The sequence below is a fragment of the Salmo salar genome, chromosome ssa02, assembly GCF_905237065.1.
Source record: "Salmo salar chromosome ssa02, Ssal_v3.1, whole genome shotgun sequence".
NCBI classification, from domain to species: domain Eukaryota; kingdom Metazoa; phylum Chordata; class Actinopteri; order Salmoniformes; family Salmonidae; genus Salmo; species Salmo salar.
The window spans coordinates 55,778,527-55,798,626 of record NC_059443.1 but is presented as its reverse complement, the minus strand read 5'-3'; the positions used below and the strand labels follow the sequence as shown (position 1 = coordinate 55,798,626).

Genomic DNA, 20,100 nt, shown 5'->3' with positions numbered 1-20,100 from the left:
TTTTAACAGTTGAGCTGAATAAATGCAAATAGACCAGATAAGGACGTGCAAACAATCTAACTGCCAGCATACCACTGACAAACTGGTATTCTTGAACTGCCCTATGGGCAAGGGAAGACAGGACACTTCTTTGAGACAGGTTTCAGCCAAGGTTTAGTTCTTGTATTCATTGCTATTGCCCACAATTTTATTTTGAACCCAGATGACAATACTTACTTTTCATCGACTTTTCAAAGAAATAACGTGCATGGATCTAAGAGGTAATTCACACCTGTCTATTAGTTACAGCGCACGATAGGCCGATTAATTGCATTCCCTTGCTTCATTTCAGATAATAGAATTCTTAAATGTTTGGCACCATAATGCTGTTTACATAGATGTGTTCTCCTTTCAAACAAAGACCGACAACACAAATTCACACCTTTTCTGCTTATGTGCAAACACTAGTAGGTGTCATGACTAACATCGCATTAAAGGGCGCCGGCTCTTCTCACAGTCATGTAATCTGTCACACGACTGGCTGACAAACTGATTTGACAGTTGCTCTGCTCACACTTGGTTTGTCCACATCATCTCAACTACAGTCATTGGAGTTCATTCTTTTCCCGCCCTGTTTTCACAGTCAGTCCAATCTACTTCCACTAATGCAAACCCACTGTAAGTACTAAGTAGGCTACTCTGTAATGACAGATAGACAAAACAAATATACAGGTTTCTCTCCACGCCCATTTACCACACGGCAGTATTAGCAACACTCACAGTGCCTGCAGGGCAGAAACAATAGCATTTGGTGTGAAGGGTGGCAGGATGTTAACCTATTGTTTTATTTGATCTGTAAGTCAATATGCAAATGATACGCAAATAGAAGGGTGTTTGAGCACTGTAACTGTTCTCAGTTACACTGTCCCCTGCCATTTCATTAGGCCAATGATGCTATATGTTTGAGCTATAAAACAATGATATTTGGCTACATAACAGTTACTCTCATCTTGTCTGATCCAGCAAAACATATTATTCTACTTCCCATTCTAGATGTGAAAAATGGTGCGCACAAATTAACCTAATGTATTCATCCAAAAATCGCAGCATCATGATTCCATTAACACAGGCCAACTATCGAAGCACTCAAGCGATGTTACGGCCATTCTGGTAATGTCCTTTAATTAGTCTTTAAAAAGCTTCTGACCACGATGACAGAGAGAGAGAGAACTGGGGACATTATGTAAACGGACCTTAGAACGAAGAGGGTTTAATTTGTGGTTGCCATGCCAATGCTGCCATTGCAGTTTCCCAATGGCCTTGAGGTTATCAAAGAGAGGAAATGACAATTTAGATAGATAATTGATGTAGGTCCCGTTGTCAAGACTACGAGAGATGATTACGAGTGTGTCTCGGTGTTAGCTGACATGTTCGTAAACAATGCAGGAAAGACATTATGCACCCTACTCGAGGAAGCAACACTCAGTGGGAGGGCTACAAAGACGTCACAGTTGTATGAACGTGTTTTTAAGGTGTGAAAATGGTGTTTCTGTTTCTAAGACAGAGTTACTCTGCAGGTGCTCTGAGTTTAAGATGACATAGGCCTACATGTATTATAGTTTCACAAAAACCACCAAACTATTTTTATTTTGTACCTTTTAGGGTTACTTTAAGCCTTTTTATATGATAGGAATAGGATTCTCGTCTCCAAAATAAACAAAAACGGAATCAGGGACTGTATTTAAAATGCGTAACAGAGTAGGAGTGCTGGCTGACCTAGGATCAGTTTTCCTTTTTTTAATCATAATGAATAACATTATGGACACCCTAGATCAGCACTACTAAGTTGAGAATTGGAGATATGGGCCCTTATCGCTCTTATGATTAGAAACTATCTGACACATACGCCTTTTAGTCACAAGATGGAGGAATCCACACACCAATAACTCCCCACAGCGAATGTCTGTGTGAAGTATAAGGCAGCAGAAACATTCTTGTACAAACGTCACTGTATTTTTAAGAGGATGCTGCTCTCTACTGGCCAAACGGAATATTACAATAATGATAGACCACTACACAAGATATTTTTACAATGGCGTTGTAATTTACAGGACGATTGTAACCATTGTCTATTAATATAACGTATTGCTTAACTCACCGTAATAACTTAATATACGATACTCAAAGTTTAGAAAGATAGATGTTTAAAATGTTTTAACATTACCTTGACTTCACTTGGATCATTTTGTGTGTGATCTTACAAAAACAGTAACTGCAGTAAGAAGGTCATTTAAAACTATGTACAATACTGCATGCCTGAATTACTTCAAGCCTGACACTTTTCTCCCGCCAACTTTCGACACAGCCTGGCAGGATGTGACATCACAGACACCATATACCATCAGGCTGAGCAGCTGGAGACGGGCAGGTCCTCTCTTTTTTTCCATAGTTATTTCCATAGTGTGATTCAGGCATGGCCCTACTGGAGGGTGCCCTGGTTTGGGTGTGGACCCAGTCTAGTGACAGTAGGGAGGTTATCAGTCCACTCACACTGCCCTGCAACGGAAGTCTGAAAGGGGGATTTTTTTTAGCCATCATGACAGAGCGGAACGGTCACGCTGTCCATTTCGGAGATCAAAGGGAACTGTGTTGTAGGGAGGGGCCAGGCTAACTGAACCCTGGAGCACCCTCTATGGTCATGAGACGTGATGAAAAGGTAAACAAAGATAAGAGTCTACAAGGTATGACAGAACTATACAGTAAGTCCTAATTTGGATTTGTGATTTTATTTGTCTATAAAATTATGCAAAATACCTACAGCTTACATGAGTCAACACTTTTCCTTATTGGGAAAATGTACAGAATACAAGAACAATATTGAAATAAGGACTGTGGTTACGGTCGGGGGCAGAGGTGGGGATAATTTAGTTTGTGGTCCTAGTACGAGGGATCAGAGGTAATCTTTACTCCACAGGCACTGGGAGGTCATGGTGGTCCTGGTGATTGACCTCCAGCAGGGCCTGGTTGACCTCCGGTTGGTCACCGTTGAGATCGGCGTACTCCACTGAACCCTGCTGAGACAACAGAGATCCCACTGAATATTGACACACTGCACTGCTCAACAGTGTCAACTATGTTAAACACTGTCGCAATGAAAGTCAACACCATCACACACAAAAGTCCACACCGTAACGCAACCCAAATCAAAACTGTTACAGCTCAACTCCATACCATCACATTGGAACACAATCTGATTCTCTCAAGGCAGGCGAAAAATCCATCAACTGTTGAAAGTGGTCCTCACAGAATACTACACTGTAATTCACCAAGGCTTCACAGAATACTACACTGTATTTCACCAAGGCTTCACAGAATACTACACTGTATTTCACCAAGGCTTCACAGAATACGAAACAATATTTCTCCAGGGGTAGCTGCACACACTCAAAAACACGCAATGAAATTCCTTTATCACTAAAAACCACCTCATCACAATCTTGGCTGCTCCTCCTTTTCCATCAAGGAGTGAATTAACTGTCTTAAGTGTAGACCATCATGTCATATCCTGACTCATTATGTCAAATTCCCCTTCAAAACAGATAACCCGGCCTTAGTCCCTCAGCTCCAAGTAAGGGCAAACAGTGTGGACTATAATGGGCCGTCTGTAAATCACTGATGTGTCTTGGTGAGTAGCCAGAGGAGGACAGTGTGGTGGTTGAGGTTGAGCTGTGCATGGAGGTATAATTTGACTGGGCCTTTGGCTGCTGATCTCACTGGGCGATAGGGAAGGAAGCCCCAGCCCAAAATCCCTTTGTTCTTGCCTGGAAACTATGACCGCAGCTTCTCTCTCCTGCACAGTGAAATTACTACTACCCATGAGCCTCAGCCCAGAGTGACTGGGGCTGGTTGGGAGAGGGAGGGAGAGAGGGAGAGAGGGAAGGAGGAGAAGGTGCGCCCTGTGGCCTTGATTCTGTCACTCCTCACCCTTTCTGTGGGCTGGAGGAAAGGTCAGTTGTGGTTACGGAGTGTGTTACCCGTGTGCGTTTGTTTTCACAGTCAGACAGTAAAACGTAAGACACTGAGACTCAAGCTGTACTTACATAGTCATAATGGTCACCAGGTGCACCTGGGAACACAAGACACAGGATCAGGGAAGAAGGACAACCTCTAGTCCATTACAGAGATGACATAGTGTATAACCTGTGTCTCTGTGTGTACTCTTTCATTTCATAAAGTAATGTGTGTTAGAGGGCCTCTCATTCCTTTATGAGTACCATTTCTTAGCCCAGCACCAGTATTCTCAAGTTCAGGATGTGCATATCACCCTCCCTTTCCCTATTTCATTAGACAACATTCTGAGGGCATTGAATAATAATCATTCTCTGAATGTATTCATCATGATGACTCAATTGACAGTTATGACGACCAGGCCAAGTTGCTGACTCATTGGTTCCCTTGAAGCAGAGCCCATTGTTTTATCACAGCAGGGGTATAACTATGCCAAAAAGGCAACAAGCGCAGTCCCTGCCCTCTTCCTAAACACCCACCCTTATCCTTAACACCCACCAATTCACCTGAGATGAGAAAGTTACAAACAAAAGGTATGTTATGTGTTTTATGTTCAATTTGGGTTGATAAAGGTACATTTCCACATGGACTGCTTCACTGACAAATTCAACTTGGATCGCGTTCTAAAAACAGGAACTTCCTGCTAGCAGCAAGAGGAAATGGTCACCTTCATACAGACCTGGCTGTTCCAGCAGTTCTGGATACAGTAATGAACATCTCACCTTCCACCTCCTTTTACTCACTGCTGGTGGATGAGGTGAGTTACCCCCATGAAATGTCAAGTGTTTTGAGACCTAGTTCAAAGCACTTTATAAATGTAATCCACATTTACAGTGTGATGCACTCACCTGTTGGGGAGTTCTGGACTTCACTGTACACCGTTTCTGTGCCTTTTCTCAGGGGAACTGCAAAAGATAGAAACAAACATAATGTAACAATGTTTCACAATTGTACCACTTAAACATTGATCATGGGCACACACACATTAAAGAATCATCATCACATATCACTGCATTACAACCGTTGTACGTTTACTCGTTCTCGTCTCTTAGCAGATGCTCCATCTATTGGCACATCATTGTACATTTCATTACATTATAACGGAACGATTTGATTAGTGTAATGTTAGCTAGCTAGCTACATAGTTGTCTACATAGTTGTCTTTGCATCAAGGATAAAGGTGTAGCTAAAGGTGTAGGTGTAGCTTTGAGAAACTAACAAGGTTAGCTAGCCAGCTGTATTCATTCGTTCGCGCCGTTTTCCAAACGGCGTCAACACCACAGCCACTGCTAGCTAGCCAACTTTACCAACTAGTAGTACTGTAGAAACTAAATAAATTACAACGGAACGATTTGATTAGTGTAATGTTAGCTAGCTACATAGTTGTCTCTGTATCAAAGACAAAAGATAAAGGTAAACGTAGCCACTGCTAGCTAGCCAACTCTAGCAGCTAGCAGTACTGTATCATTTTTAGTCAATAAGATTTTTGCAACGTAAGCTTAACTTTCTGAACTTTCGAGTCGTGTAGTCCACTTGTGCAGCTAGCAGGACTGACTTTGTGTTAGCTAGCCAACGTTTAATTACTTCTGCGTTATGAAAGGAACTGGACACGGACACGAATGATCCATTGGTAGTTTGTTGTAACCAAGTATTGGTGCTAACCGTGTGTTATTGGATGCTAGCATGCTAGTTAGCTACGGCGTCATAGGACACGGTGCACTGGGTGGGTTACACGGAAGAATACTGTACCAAGTTATCTAGCTGAATAAACTAAGTTTGAGCCTATTCCTGGAAACATTGAACCACTGTAGTTTACATCAATTATAATTTCTAAAGTGGAAGTTGGAAAGTTATATTTGAGTGTTTCAGTGAATGGTTAGTGAGGGAGGCCCTGCTCTCTCACTTCCCCAGTTGTTTAGTTAGTTTTCATTCCAATCTCTTTTGCATTAGCGTAGCCTCTCCTGTAGCCTGTCAACGACGTGTCTGTCTATCCCTGTCTCTCCTCTCTGCACAGGCCACACAAACGCTTCACACCGCATGGCCGCTGCCACTCTAACCTGGTGGTCCCAGCGCGCACGACCCACGTGGAATTCCAGGTCTCCGGCAGCCTCTGGAACTGCCGGTCTGCGGCCAACAAGGCAGAGTTCATCTCAGCCTATGCTACCCTCCAGTCCCTCGACTTCTTGGCGCTGACGGAAACATGGATTACCACAGAAAACACTGCTACTCCTACTGCTCTCTCCTCGTCTGACCACGCGTTCTCGCATACCCCGAGAGCATCTGGTCAGCGGGGTGGTGGCACTGGAATCCTCATCTCTCCCAAGTGGACATTCTCTCTTTCTCCCCTGACCCATCTGTCTATCTCCTCCTATGAATTCCATGCTGTCACAGTCACTAGCCCATTCAAGCTTAACATCCTTATCATTTATCGCCCTCCAGGTTCCCTTGGAGAGTTCATCAATGAGCTTGACGCCTTGGTAAGTTCCTTTCCTGAGGATGGCTCACCCCTCACAATTCTGGGTGACTTTAACCTCCCTACGTCTACCTTTGACTCATTTCTGTCTGCCTCCTTCTTTCCACTCCTCTCCTCTTTTGACCTCACCCTCTCACCTTCCCCCCCTACTCACAAGCAATACGCTTGACCTCATCTTTACTACATGCTGTTCTTCTACTAATCTCACTGCAACTCCCCTCCAAGTCTCCGACCACTACCTTGTATCCTTTTCCCTCTCGCTCTCCTCCAACACTACTCACTCTGCCCCTACTCAGATGGTATTGCGCCGTCGCAACCTTCGCTCTCTCTCTCCTGCTACTCTCTCCTCTTCCATCCTATCATCTCTTCCCTCTGCTCAATCCTTCTCCAACCAATCTCCTGATTCTGCCTCCTTAACCCTCCTCTCCTCCCTTTCTGCATCCTTTGACTCTCTATGTCCCCTATGCTCCCGGCCGGCTTGGTCCTCCCCTCCTGCTCCGTGGCTTGACGACTCATTGCGAGCTCACAGAACAGGGCTCCGGGCAGGAAAACTAGCCTCCCTGCGGACCTGACATCTTTTCACTCCCTCCTCTCCACATTTTCTTCCTCTGTTTCTGCTGCTAAAGCCACTTTCTACCACTCTAAATTCCAAGCATCTGCCTCTAACCCTAGGAAGCTCTTTGCCACCCGCTCCTCCCTCCTGAATCCTCCCCCCCCCCCCCCGCGGATGACTTTGTCAACCATTTTGAAAAGAAGGTTGACGACATCCGATCCTCGTTTGTTATGTCAAACGACACCGCTGGTCCTGCTCACATTGCCCTACCCTATGCTTTGACCTCTTTCTCCCCTCTCTCTCCAGATGAAATCTTGCAACTTGTGACGGCCGGCTGCCCAACAACCTGCCCGCTTGACCCTATCCCCTCCTCTCTTCTCCAGACCATCTCCGGAGACCTTCTCCCTTACCTCACCTCGCTCATCAACTCATCCTTGACCGCTGGCTACATCCCTTCCGTCTTCAAGAGAGCGAGAGTTGCACCCCTTCTTAAAAAACCTACACTCGATCCCTCCGATGTCAACAACTACAGACCAGTATCCCTTCTTTCTTTTCTCTCCAAAACTCTTGAGCGCGCCGTCCTTGGCCAGCTCTCTTGCTATCTCTCTCAGAATGACCTTTTTGATCCAAATCAGTCATGTTTCAAGACTGGTTAATCAACTGAGACTGCTCTTCTCTGTGTCACGGAGGCTCTCCGCACTGCTAAAGCTAACTCTCTCTCCTCTGCTCTCATCCTTCTAGACCCATCTGCTGCCTTTGATACTGTGAACCATCAGATCCTCCTCTCCACCCTCTCCGAGTTGGGCATCTCCGGCGCGGCTCACTCTTGGATTGCGTCCTACCTGACAGGTCGCTCCTACCAGGTGGCATGGCGAGAATCCGTCTCCGCACCACGTGCTCTCACCACTGGTGTCCCCCAGGGCTCAGTTCTAGGCCCTCTCCTATTCTCGCTATACACCAAGTCACTTGGCTCTGTCATATCCTCACATGGTCTCTCCTATCATTGCTACGCAGACGACACACAATTAATCTTCTCCTTTCCTCCTTCTGATAACCAGGTGGCGAATCGCAGACATATCAGTGTGGATGACGGATCACCACCTCAAGCTGAACCTCGGCAAGACGGAGCTGCTCTTCCTCCCAGGGAAGGACTGCCCATTCCATGATCTCGCCATCACGGTTGACAACTCCATTGTGTCCTCCTCCCAGAGTGCTAAGAGCCTTGGTATGACCCTGGACAACACCCTGTCGTTCTCCGCTAACATCAAGGCGGTGACCCGATCCTGTAGGTTCATGCAGAGTACGCAGAGTACGACCCTGCCTCACACAGGAAGTGGCGCAGGTCCTAATCCAGGCACTTGTCATCTCCCGTCTGGATTACTGCAACTCCCTGTTGGCGGGGCTCCCTGTCTGTGCCATTAAACCCCTACAACTCATCCAGAACGCCGCAGCCCGTCTGGTGTTCAACCTTCCCAAGTTTTCTCACGTCACCCCGCTTCTCCGCACACTCCACTGGCTTCCAGTTGAAGCTCGCATCTGCTACAAGACCATGGTGCTTGCCTACGGAGCTGTGAGGGGAACGGCACCTCCGTACCTTCAGGCTCTGATCAGGCACTACACCCAAACAAGGGCGACTGCGTTCATCCGCCTCTGGCCTGCTCGCCTCCCTACCTCTGCGGAAGCACAGTTCCCGCTCAGCCCAGTCAAATCTGTTTGCTGCTCTGGCACCCCAATGGTGGAACAAGCTCCCTCACGACGTCAGGACAGCGGAGTCAATCACCACCTTCTGGAGACACCTGAAACCCCACCTCTTTAAGGAATACCTGGGATAGGATTAAGTAATACTTTTAACCCCCCCCCCCACCCTCCCCCCCAAAATATATAGATGTACTATTGTAAAGTGGTTGTTCCACTGGATATCATAAGGTGAATGCACCAATTTGTAAGTCGCTCTGGATAAGAGCGTCTGCTAAATGACGTAAATGTAAATGTAATGGGCGCAACTTTCACTGGGGACGGGGGATGGGGGCATGACCCCATCCACATTCTGAAATTGCATTATTGGTATGTGATACAAAATGAGGCAACGGTGTGCTTTAGGGCCATGTGGACGCCTCCGAGCAGTCGGGTAGGCTGTTTGGAGTGTTTATCCAACTGGATAATAATAAAATAAATATTATGTCCCCCCCACTTCTAAAACCAAAATCGCGCCCCTGCTTAAGGATAAGCCCAACCAACTGCCATCACAAACCCATGGGGGCCAACAGAGTATACTAATCGGGGGGGGGTTGGTACCATAGAGAGTAGCCTGGCAATTAGTTCAGCCCTTCCTGTTTATTCACCAGAAGATGTTTCTGGAAGCCTGGTCACCATGGTTATCACACAGGTTACTGTGGAGATGACTTAATTGTGGCCAATTAGCCCCCCACCCCCACAGGAAGTGGCGCTGAGTCCTATAAGCTGAAATAATGACGGCAAAGCAAGCCCTCTTGTGATGATTCGATATGAGTAAAGGGACAGAATGAGAGCGGGAAGAGGTAGAGAAAGAGCTATGAGAGGGAGAGCTGTTGTAGAAAAGGAGAGCAAGATAAAGGGAATAAGGGGGAGAGGTAGCCGGAGTGGAAAAACTGGTGTGTGTGAGTGTTTGAGAGAGAGTGTATGTGGTCACCTCTGGCAGGGTCCACAGGTTGACGGTGTACCACTTCAGTGTACTCCACATCAGGCTCATTATTAGACGCTGCACTGCTCTCCCCGTCACTGCCTGCACCAGGACAAGACACAAATAAATTCCAGCACACAAAACAACCCAAGAAGACAGAGGCAGACTTTAGACAACACAGCTTGAACTCTATATGCAACTTAGGTTATAACCCAGGTACTCTGTTGGTCTCACCTGGGTCTACCGGCCTCTCGCTCCAGACACTTACAGCAGCATCCACTCCAACTACAAGACACAAACACATAGATACACACAGACATAAAGCAATGCTCCCTGACACAAGCTAGGAGATCTAATGATACAAGATTCCCAGTGAAGTTACTGCCCAGCGAAGTAAAATGACTGTTAGGTGTAACAGGAAATTGAGACTTAGGGTGCTATTAAATTAAAACCGCCAACCGGAAAGTTCTGAGGCGAGGTAAAACATTTAGTAGACAGTTATGTCTATTGCTTCACAAGTTGAATATTATTCCAACGCTTGAATGAATTAGAATTCCCCACAAATGTTTTCTAGAATTGATTGGAGCCTTTAACAGGCTGCTGAGCGATTAGAACACCGCAAGAGAACATTCTGTGACAAACGAGGAGTGGATATCAGGCCTCCATTTTGATTTCCACAGAGCTGTTCCGGTACCTTACGCACACTGGCTACTGTTTGGTAAACAACAGGAACACAATAGCTCCCTGCAAAAACAACAGCCCATTACAACTTCCCATTCGTTAATGCAATCGCAGATTCTATTGAACCTCAGAGTGGGCCGAAGAGATTCATTTCCTCCACCTGCTGCCTGCATTCAAACTCCACTGGCCTGAAACAAACAGTCTGCCCCCAAGTCCACTATTTAACAAACACCGTTTTATAAATGGTTGGTGCCAACATAGGAAATTCCACACAGACGCTATTGTTTCAGTATTCCTTCAAGGCAGCCTTAGCTAGTAAACTCCTTTAAGGCTGTTGCGTCTTAAAGTACTTTAGCCAACATATTAAGATGTTTGATAAAGCACCAAATATGGCCTACTGGCTAAGTGGCTGAGTGCACAAAACGTTAAGAACAGCTTCCTAATATTGAGTTGCATTCCCCCCTTTTGCCCTCAGAACCGCCTCAATTCATCCGGGCATTAACTCTACAAGGTGTCGAATGCGTTCCACAGGGATGTGCGGCCCATGTTGACTCCAATACTTCCCACAGTTGTGTCAAGTTGGTTGGATGTCCTTCGGGAAGGTGGAACATTCTTGATATACACAGGAAACTGTTGAGCGTGATAAACCCAGCAGCGCTGCAGTTCTTGACTCAAACCGGTGCACTTGGCACCTACTACCATACCCCGTTCAAAGGCGCTTCAATCTTTTGTCTTGCCCATTATTCACCCTCTGAATGGCACGCATGCACAACCCATGTCTCCATTGTCTCAAGACTTAGGCATCCTTCTTTAACCCTTCATCTACACTGATTTGAAGTGGATCACAGCTTTCACCATGATTCACCTAGTCAGTCTATGTCATGGAAAGAGCAGGTGGTAATATTTGGTATACTCAGTGTAGCTACACATTATAGACATTCATTGGTAGCTCATGGTATATCTCTGAAAACAAAATGCACGGTACTGACACATTGCTAAAAAAAAAATGTTTTATTCTAGAAGTGCTTCTTCAAAATCAATCAATTAACCAAACCAAAAATATATACACACATTTCTATTGATGATTGTCTAGTGTACTATATATACACAGCATCAGTTCTATGCATTTAGACATGCGCACATTGTTTTTGGACAGACTATTAGACAAATGGGCTAGTTCCATCATTCGATAGACATGCAGTCAGACAGGCAGACAGACACAGTGAGGTGAGAACACAGGACAAAGACTGTATGTTGATAATGGCAGGAAAGTACAGCTCTTCCAGACAGCAGCAGGAGAGGAGAGGGAGCAATAGGGCCAGTTCAACTGTCTGTCACTGGGACTGATGTTGGCAACAAGCCCCTTGGTGTCAGCCATCTTGTGTCCACTACACCTGTACCCTCTGATATTACATCTACAACACATAACAAATAAGTCATATTTTCTCAAAGGAAGACATTTTTGGTCATTCTTCCCTCTCTAAAATGTCTGTGGGGATTTTGTTTGTTTGAGCCATTGTTCCAATTGTTGTTATCCTTCGTTTTCATCCCATATATCCCTTTATTCAACCAAGTGGTGCAAAATGTTTGTTATTTTTTGCTTCAAACCAATAAAGTCCCTCCCTCTGTGGGGTTTCTCTACACTGTTGCTGGGAGACTGTAGCTGCTCCTGTTGCTGATGCCAGCAGGAAGTGATGCCACACTATCTCGCGTCCCATTGGTCGCTCTCCCCTCCATGCCGTCAAAGGGTGGCGCTGCGTCTGTAATAAGATGATATGGCCACTCTCAACAAACACTCAACACCTGACACAATCACTACTGAACACAGCTGCCCTGTAGCTAGCTACATCCTGCAAACCACTGCAGAATCTAATGAGGCATGTTTGCTGAAGTAAAACATAAATTGTTAAGACCTGCATCGATTTGTATAAGGAACTAAGCTACTTTTCCTGTCTAAACACACACACAGCAAGTTCTCTGCCATGTCCTCTCTCATGCATTCTTGCACAGGATGTCTACAGCTGGGCGGTAAGACGATGCATTTTTGTTCCTCTAACAGGAAAATACGAGGAGAGGAGATGCAGAGAGTTAAGAAGTCACCCAAGGTCCCCTCAGAGACCCTTACATGCACACAGTATGGGTGTCATGGTATAGACTGACGTTAGGGTGACAACTTCTGACACCAACATGCTACAAGCAGCTAGCATGCTAACGGCTAGCATGAAATGGAACACACAAATGGGGGGGTGAGATGGACGTGGGCAGTTGAATGTCGGTTATGGTCCGAAGCATGACGATAGGTCAAGACGGAAACACACAGGAGAGAGTAGGAAAACGGGCTACCTTCGGGCGGGTTATAAACCTCCATAGTGCTGTGGGTAAGACTCACTGTTAGAGAGTCATCTGATTTAGGGCTCGAAGGCTTTCTGAGAAATGGTGAACATAAAGTCAACGTTGGCAGTGACACAACAAGAGATCATTTCATAATTCTAGGACCCTTAAAGCTTATTAAAAGGGACAGTTAATTCATTATGAAATCAAAGGTTGTTAAATGTTTTCAGATCACACCTAAAATGAAATGGTGCTTATCGTTCACATTTATTTGGGATTGAGGCATATGGCCGGATCTCCATAACAGATACCACGGGACATGAATGCATCTTGTCAATAGACCACTTTCAAGATCTGAAAACATCTGACAAACTTTTCATTTTAGAGTGAACTATCCCTTTAAGGCCCATTGGCCGTGCCGTACGTGGCAGCATGGTGCTAAGCACTGACCAAAAACCATTGGCGCCAGCTAATGCTATCATCCTAGATAGCCACTATCACAGAAAACGACTTAGGAAATAGGCAAGCCAACTCACACTGACAGTTCAGCTGCGTTCTCTCTTTTACCTATGCAATAAAGAGAAGGGGATGAGAGAGAGAAGAGGCTGTTCATACATAGTCAGACACCAGCAAAGGCCTGTGTTGCTGGGGGACTGTAGGTCTCTCTACCTCTCTTGGAATTGTAGCGCAGCACGCAGGCGAGGACTAGGACAGCCACCACTAGCAGACAGCAGGCCACGATCAAACCTTTCTTCCACATTGCCATCTTCACTGTAGAGAGAGAGAGAGGGACAGAGAGGAAGGGAGCAAGAGTGGGAGAGGTAGGAGAGAGATGCAGGGAGAGGGGGGAGGTAGGCAGGGTGTTTGTGAGAGGAAAAGGGTAAAGGTTAAAAGAAAGTTAGGGTGGGTGGCGATGAGGACAGAGTGGAGGGGACAGAGAAGGATGGTTGAAAGAGAGAGAAAAAGTCAATCTTAAAGTTCAGAGTCATCTGCTTCCTCCTCTTGGGGTCTGAACTTAAGTGTTCCCTTCATTTCTCCTCCCCTCCCCATCCTCTGCCTTGCCACTGTAGCAGGCCGGGTCTAATTGCTCTGGCTAATGAGTGCTCATGGGAGCCTAGCGCGTCGCCACTAGCATCCGGATTGACTGTGCTCTGGCGTTAGCCGTCGGCGCTAACCACACCACAGGACATAGACGGCAGAGTGGCTAGCTAAGGTTAGCTTAGCGGCGGGGTATTTAGCGTGGCTCATGATCATCAACAGCCACAGCAGAGGAGCTCGTTGGGGTTCGTTAATAGTGGGGTCAGAACCTTGCTGGCAGGCACTGGGATGGAGGGATCAGATCAGATGGAAGTAAACTTGTCAGCTGTCTCTGAAGCAGCCCCTGAACAGTGTTGTGAGAAGAGCAAAACTGTCGCTGCTGGTCCAAAGAGCTGGTACTGTGAACGCAAATGAATCTAGACTGGTGCATCCAGTAAGAGCAGTAAATAAATGTGTGTCTCTATGGTGGAGTGTGGTGTTTGTCTGTCTCTCAACCTATTGTGATAAGTACAGCAGGGCCTTGCACATCACTGTACATGGGTGCGTGCTTACGCGCGTCTATCTTCTCAGAGAGATGTGTGTGTGTGTGTGTGTGTGTGTGTGTGTGTGCGCATAACTCTCACCATCTACGGTGACTGGCTGACTCTGGACCGTGTTAGCGTAGTTGATAGCCTCGCAGTAGTAGGTGCCACTGTGCTCGTTCCCCACTTGCTTGATCTGGTGGGACGCGCTGGATTGGGTTGAGGTGGTGGTGAACAGCGGCTGGACGTTCCCACGTCGGTACCACTTAAAGGTGACGGGCGGGGAACCTTCCACCCCACAGATCAGGTACATCTCATTTCCCTCTGTGACCTCCAACAGGTCTGGGACGACGCTGAGTCCTGGATTGGACAGAGGCACTGGGAGAGGGAGTGAATAGTGTTAGGTGGTGCAACGACACTTCAAGGTATTTCTGATGATTAAATAATAAGGGTCCAATGATGCTACAATCCAATCGTGGACGTGCATCATGTTGTATACCATTCCACACTTCAACAGGCTCACCTGTGACTGTGGTGTTGAGTTTGTTGCTGACCACCACGTCGATTTTGGGGTTGTTCCGCGCCTCGCATTTATAGTCCTGCGTGTCGCTGTAGTGCTGGATGGTGATAGGGAAGATGGCCTGATGGTGTGGCTGCTGCACGGTAGTCGAGTTAACCTTAGAATACTTCTTCCACAAGGTGTACTCGATGGGTAGGCTGCCTCGGTCTGAGTGACATCTCACCTTGAAGGGCTTTCCCACGATCACTCTGCTAATGGCTGTTATCTCCGGTTTACTGACAGGAACTGGGGAATGAATAGAACAAGGAAAGTGACGGAAATTACAAAATGGACTGTTAATGTGGAGCGGTTACCTTCCAATGACATCACCAACATCACTGAGCTGCTACACGCATGACTAAACTTCGACTCAAAGGTTGTATCTGATTGGAGTTCCCTTTTAATATCATATTGTTGTGACATATACTGCATCCATACATGTTATCAGTATATCCTGGGGATGATTAGGTGTCCATGATGGTATGAGGGCCAGATTGGGAATTTAGCCAGGACACCAGGGTTAACACCCCTACTCTTATGATAAGTGCCATGGGATCTTTAATGACCTCAGAGAGTCAGGACACCCGTTTAACATCCCACATCCAAAAGATGGCAGCCTACACAGGGCAGTGCCCTGGGGCATTGAGATATATTTTTTTTAGACCAGAGGAAAGGGTGCTTCCTACTGGCCTTCCAACACCACTTCCAGCAGCATCTGGTCTCCCATCCAGGGACCGACCAAAGACAAGTTAGATTGACTTACTTTGGGTCACACATAAAAGCCTTATGGGTTGTAGTAGTACCTTTTGCTTGGACAGGCAGCTCTGCACTGTACTTGGAGATCATCCTGGCATCTGCTTTACATGAATAAATCCCACTCGAGTTCCGTACCGCCACGGGGACAACATATATCCCATTGAAGCTGCCCGGCGTTAGTGTGTAATTGTCCTTGTAAATGGAGTATTTCACATCCGAAGCGCTGATTCTGTCAGAGGAGTAGTTGGTACTCTTGCAGGTTAACGTGATTTTCTCCCTTTCAAAGACCTCTGTCGGATACATGGTCAGAACTGGCTGGGAAAACAGTTCTGTTGGATGGATAAAAAAACCCATTGATTACTCAACACTCTTGGAGGCAGAGTACATGTAAGAACATTCACGAGAAATGTTGTGATGAACATTGATAAGCGTCATAGGTTGATAAAAAAAAAGTTATAGCTGTGAATAGGGTTGCCCAGGTTTTTCAAAAATCCTGGTTAGAGGATTCTGGATTTCCTGTTTATTCGCTCCTGATTCCAGGAGTCTTCCAACCAGGATTTCTGGAAAACCTAGGAATTTAAGGAAAATTCACCAGAAATGTTCAACCCTAGATGCGACTTGGTTATAAACTGATAGAACAGATAAAAGCTTTTTTTGATCAGCTTTTTTCAACAGCTAACATCACATTCTACATTTCAGATTCCTTGTAAATCCATTCACTCACCTGTAATCATCACGTTTTCCGTCGCTTGCTTGATTACATTTCCCATCTCCAAAGTGCACTGAAACACCCCAGAGTGGTTGGCCAGGGCTCTAATGCTGTGGTTGGCTTTACTTTGACCAGTACTCAGCAGATTCGATCCCTTGGTCAGGTAGACTTTGAGCCCAGAGCTGTTCTGGAGGTTACCACTGACACTGCAGGAGATGTCCAGATTGTCCCCTTCGATGATCATTGATCCGTGTGGTCGGACAGAGATTATAGGTGTGATGAACAGCCCTGGAGAACAAAACAAGGAAAATTGGTCTGGAAGCTGAAGGTTGAAACAAGGAGATTTTTCCACAGACACATTCTATTAAGTTTCGGACATGTTTAAAATGATTAGAGATGAATTGAGAATAACAGATTGAGAATAACATTAGGGTCCTTGACTAAAAAGATATTTCAACTGAGAATCTCTTCAACTGAGAATCTCCACAGAATGTGTGTTTCAGTCCAAGACTAGGTCTAACCTGTGTCTTGGAAACCAGCTCGAGATGTTCACCGCCATGTTCTGTTTTTGGGTTCCACTCACCTTTTACAGTGACCACCACATTGTTGCTGGCATTGGACGGGACCGAGTCTGGCAGCAGTATGACCCTGTAGTCACAGTGCAGCCTGTGGTCTCCAGCGTTGAATCGCAGCCTCGTCTCTACCTGGTTGGTCATAATAATACAACAATGTTAACTAGAAAAGGACATTTCCTAAAGTAAACGTGTGTGCTTGCTACTTGAAGTATTGATGTTTGTGAAATAAGTTGTATAAAAGGGGTAAAAAAAACAACTAAGCAAGCACACTCAATATTAACACACATGGTTGGCGTTGACCCTCTCCTCATAGAGTTCTTTGGAATCATCGTAGAAGTAGAAGACGATAGTGCCGGACTCCTCAGGGGCCTTACACCAAACGGTCACCTCCTCTCCCTCGCTGAACACATGCTTGTTGACGCTGAGGACTGGCGTCTGCAGGCCTGGATGGACACGAGTATGAGTCAAAGCACGCAGGACACACACAGACAAAAATCACATGCCATAGACACAGAGTTACAAGAGACTACATTCATGCAGGATACAAAGTATTTTTATTGTCACATGCGGCAGGTGTAAAACAGTGCAGTAAAATGCTAAACTTGCAAGCGTTTTCAGTCCACAACAGAGAGGAGTTGACAGAGTACTAACCTGTCACAGTCAGTTTCTCAGACTTGCTGCTTAGCTCCTTGTCATTTATGTTCACCTTGCATTTGTACTTCCCAGTGTTGGCCACTCTGGCCATGCGCAGAGAGTAGATTAGGTTGTCTGCGGCGGTGGTGATGCTCTCCGTGTGCACCTCGGTGTTGTCCTTGTAGATGGTGTATTTACTGTTCAGGAACCCAGCGCTGCTGACCAAGGCCTGGCAGCGTACCGTCACGTTGGTACCCTGGGAGACGGCGTTGCTGGGCTCGAGAGTCAGGGTGACACCTGTGAACACTGGAGAAAGAACTCAAGGTCAATGCTCTGACTGATCAAATGTTCTGTGTAACAAAAGTCCTAGAAAACAAGCCTGTGTGATCTTGTACCAAAGCACATTATTTAGTGAATTCACAACCTTGTAGTGGCATGAATCTGTTCACTAAGGCAAAGAAATACATCTCCATAGTCAGAGAACAGTGCAATAAATCACATGACTAGCTATATAGCACTCTTCCAGCTCCAAGATACTCAGGAGATGAAATCACCCACACCAATGAATTGGACATAAACACAGACCCTCAACAAAAACACCACAAGAAGTCTTTTAATTCAGCGCATGCTGATAGCGAACTGTTTTCCCACATTTGTCCTCCACAGAGTGCTTCTCTAGATAAGGGGCCTCCCAGTGGGGTCTAGTGCAGACAGTCTGTCAGGTTGAGACCCACAGTCCGGGTGGCTCCTGTCCCGAGGGGGACGTCCCAGTAAACAGGCCCCCACCAACCAGAGGAAGGAAAGGCATTTTGTTAAACAAACAGGCAAACAGACACCCTCTCAGGGGACCCATCTTTATTTTAGACACCGCCGTCCCCACCCAATGTCACTCAGCAGGGCCCGGCGCGACCGAGGGGAAAACCACTGATAGGAGGGCAGAGGGTAGTGGGCAGTGCCAACCAGGGCACGAGCCATAGCGGAACCCCATGGAAAGGCTGTGTGACCACTGACTAGTCTTGGCAAAGCCAATGAGTCAACTTTCCTGCTTAGAATAGAGGTATTCTGCTATTCCAAGCACAGAATTGCTAATCTCGGCATGGTCAGGATAAGGCGTCCATCTCTACCATTGGCTAGCTGAACTAATTTCTCTGCCCAGTGCTTGGCTTTTTCCCTTATCCTAACAGGAGGAGGCGTGTGACACTGCTAACAAGTGAGTTCCCAAAGCCTTCCACAACCTCGGACTCTAAAAGAGTGAAAACACTGATAAGACAAGATCCAGGCACCATTCTCATAGGATCCCCAGTTATGGTATTTCCAGTGTGTCAATAGAGTTTTACCTGTGTTAATACTACGATTAGGGTATATCAGTCACCTCTCAGTATAAGATATGTCTTAGTAAAACAGGTCCATAGCGTTAGAAAGCAGTAGATAAGCAAGAACGTCCAGTCCCAAAGCACACTATCTACGAATACACACATTTTCACTGGAAGGAGAAACAAAACAATAGCTGAATACATACCACTCCAAAAGAAAAATCTGAAACACACTCAAGAGTTCCCCTGTTTTAAAATCTGCATTCACTGCACTCTTGACTATCCTGTTTTAAGAATCTCCTCAAGAACACTTTAATACTTACATGCGTGTGATTCCGCCACCTGGCCTGGACGGAACAGGAGGGGGGGAAAAAAAAAACAGTACATCAATGTAAAGAAAATCCATACTTCCTTATTTCCCCACCCAACCCAAAACCCTCCCAGAGGTAGATTATTATCAAGCTTCCTTACAGGTGGAGAAGAGTACGGAGGTTAGCAGTAGTAGTCGGGTGACCATCCTGACTGAGGGCTGCTGAGGCTCCCACATTGGTGGTGGCTGTCCTGGGCTGATGCGACTGGAGTGACTGGAGGTTAGGAGGCTGAGGACTGACTGGGGGGCAGTGGTGAGAGGGGAGGAGGGAGAGGACAGGGGAGGTGCTCTACCTCGGCCACAGAGTGGGACGCCTGGCCGCTGGTTATCACAGCGAGCAGAGCCCTCGACTTGGCTTAATTTGGCAGGAAGTGACTGTTGTTTCCTCAGGATGTGAGCTGCTGGCGTTTTGCTGTTTTGGAATGTTCTCTTTCTGGGCCGTGTGCGTAGTCATAGACACTGTTCAGCATGCTTAGGGTGCAGTAAGCAGGAGCTAACCTTTGCCCCCCCCCAGTGTCTGGGCCTCTGCAGGTACTATGGGGCAACATGGAGAGGGGCACCCTTGCTTCTGTGCTCAGGAGACCCTGTTTCTTGAGGGTTTACACCGTCGTAAATCACAGCATGCCCTTCAAAGCGGTCAAACTAGTGTTAACTTAAGCTCCTAGTTACAATTTTGTTTGTTTTAACTACTACTGAGCTACCTACCGCCGGACATATACCTTATTGGATGAACTTATTAGAACAAAATAAAACCGTTTTACTATGATATACCACTCTTACCTTTGTACCAATATGAAATAAAAAATTAGAAATATGAAAATGTATGCACTCACTACTAAGTCACTCTGGTTAAGAGCATCTGCTAAATGACAAAAATGTAAA

The 20,100-nt window shown here is 46.1% G+C and overlaps 1 protein-coding gene across 1 annotated transcript; it reads right to left on the bottom strand.

The window, feature by feature from the left end:
* Positions 1-2,723: 2,723 nt before the first annotated feature.
* Positions 2,724-19,653, bottom strand: pecam1b (platelet and endothelial cell adhesion molecule 1b). The gene is made up of 17 exons (XM_014176777.2): positions 19,320-19,653; positions 19,172-19,195; positions 17,554-17,841; positions 17,188-17,345; positions 16,911-17,031; positions 16,343-16,615; positions 15,666-15,947; positions 14,827-15,108; positions 14,406-14,681; positions 13,414-13,515; positions 13,281-13,311; positions 12,757-12,839; positions 9,967-10,017; positions 9,742-9,834; positions 4,896-4,952; positions 4,080-4,105; positions 2,724-3,050 (listed from the first exon to the last, which is right to left on the bottom strand). The coding sequence occupies exons 1-17, from the start codon at positions 19,393-19,395 to the stop codon at positions 2,943-2,945; spliced, it is 2,331 nt and encodes a 776-aa protein (XP_014032252.1). The 5' UTR covers positions 19,396-19,653; the 3' UTR covers positions 2,724-2,942.
* Between the last annotated feature and the right edge of the window lie 447 nt (positions 19,654-20,100).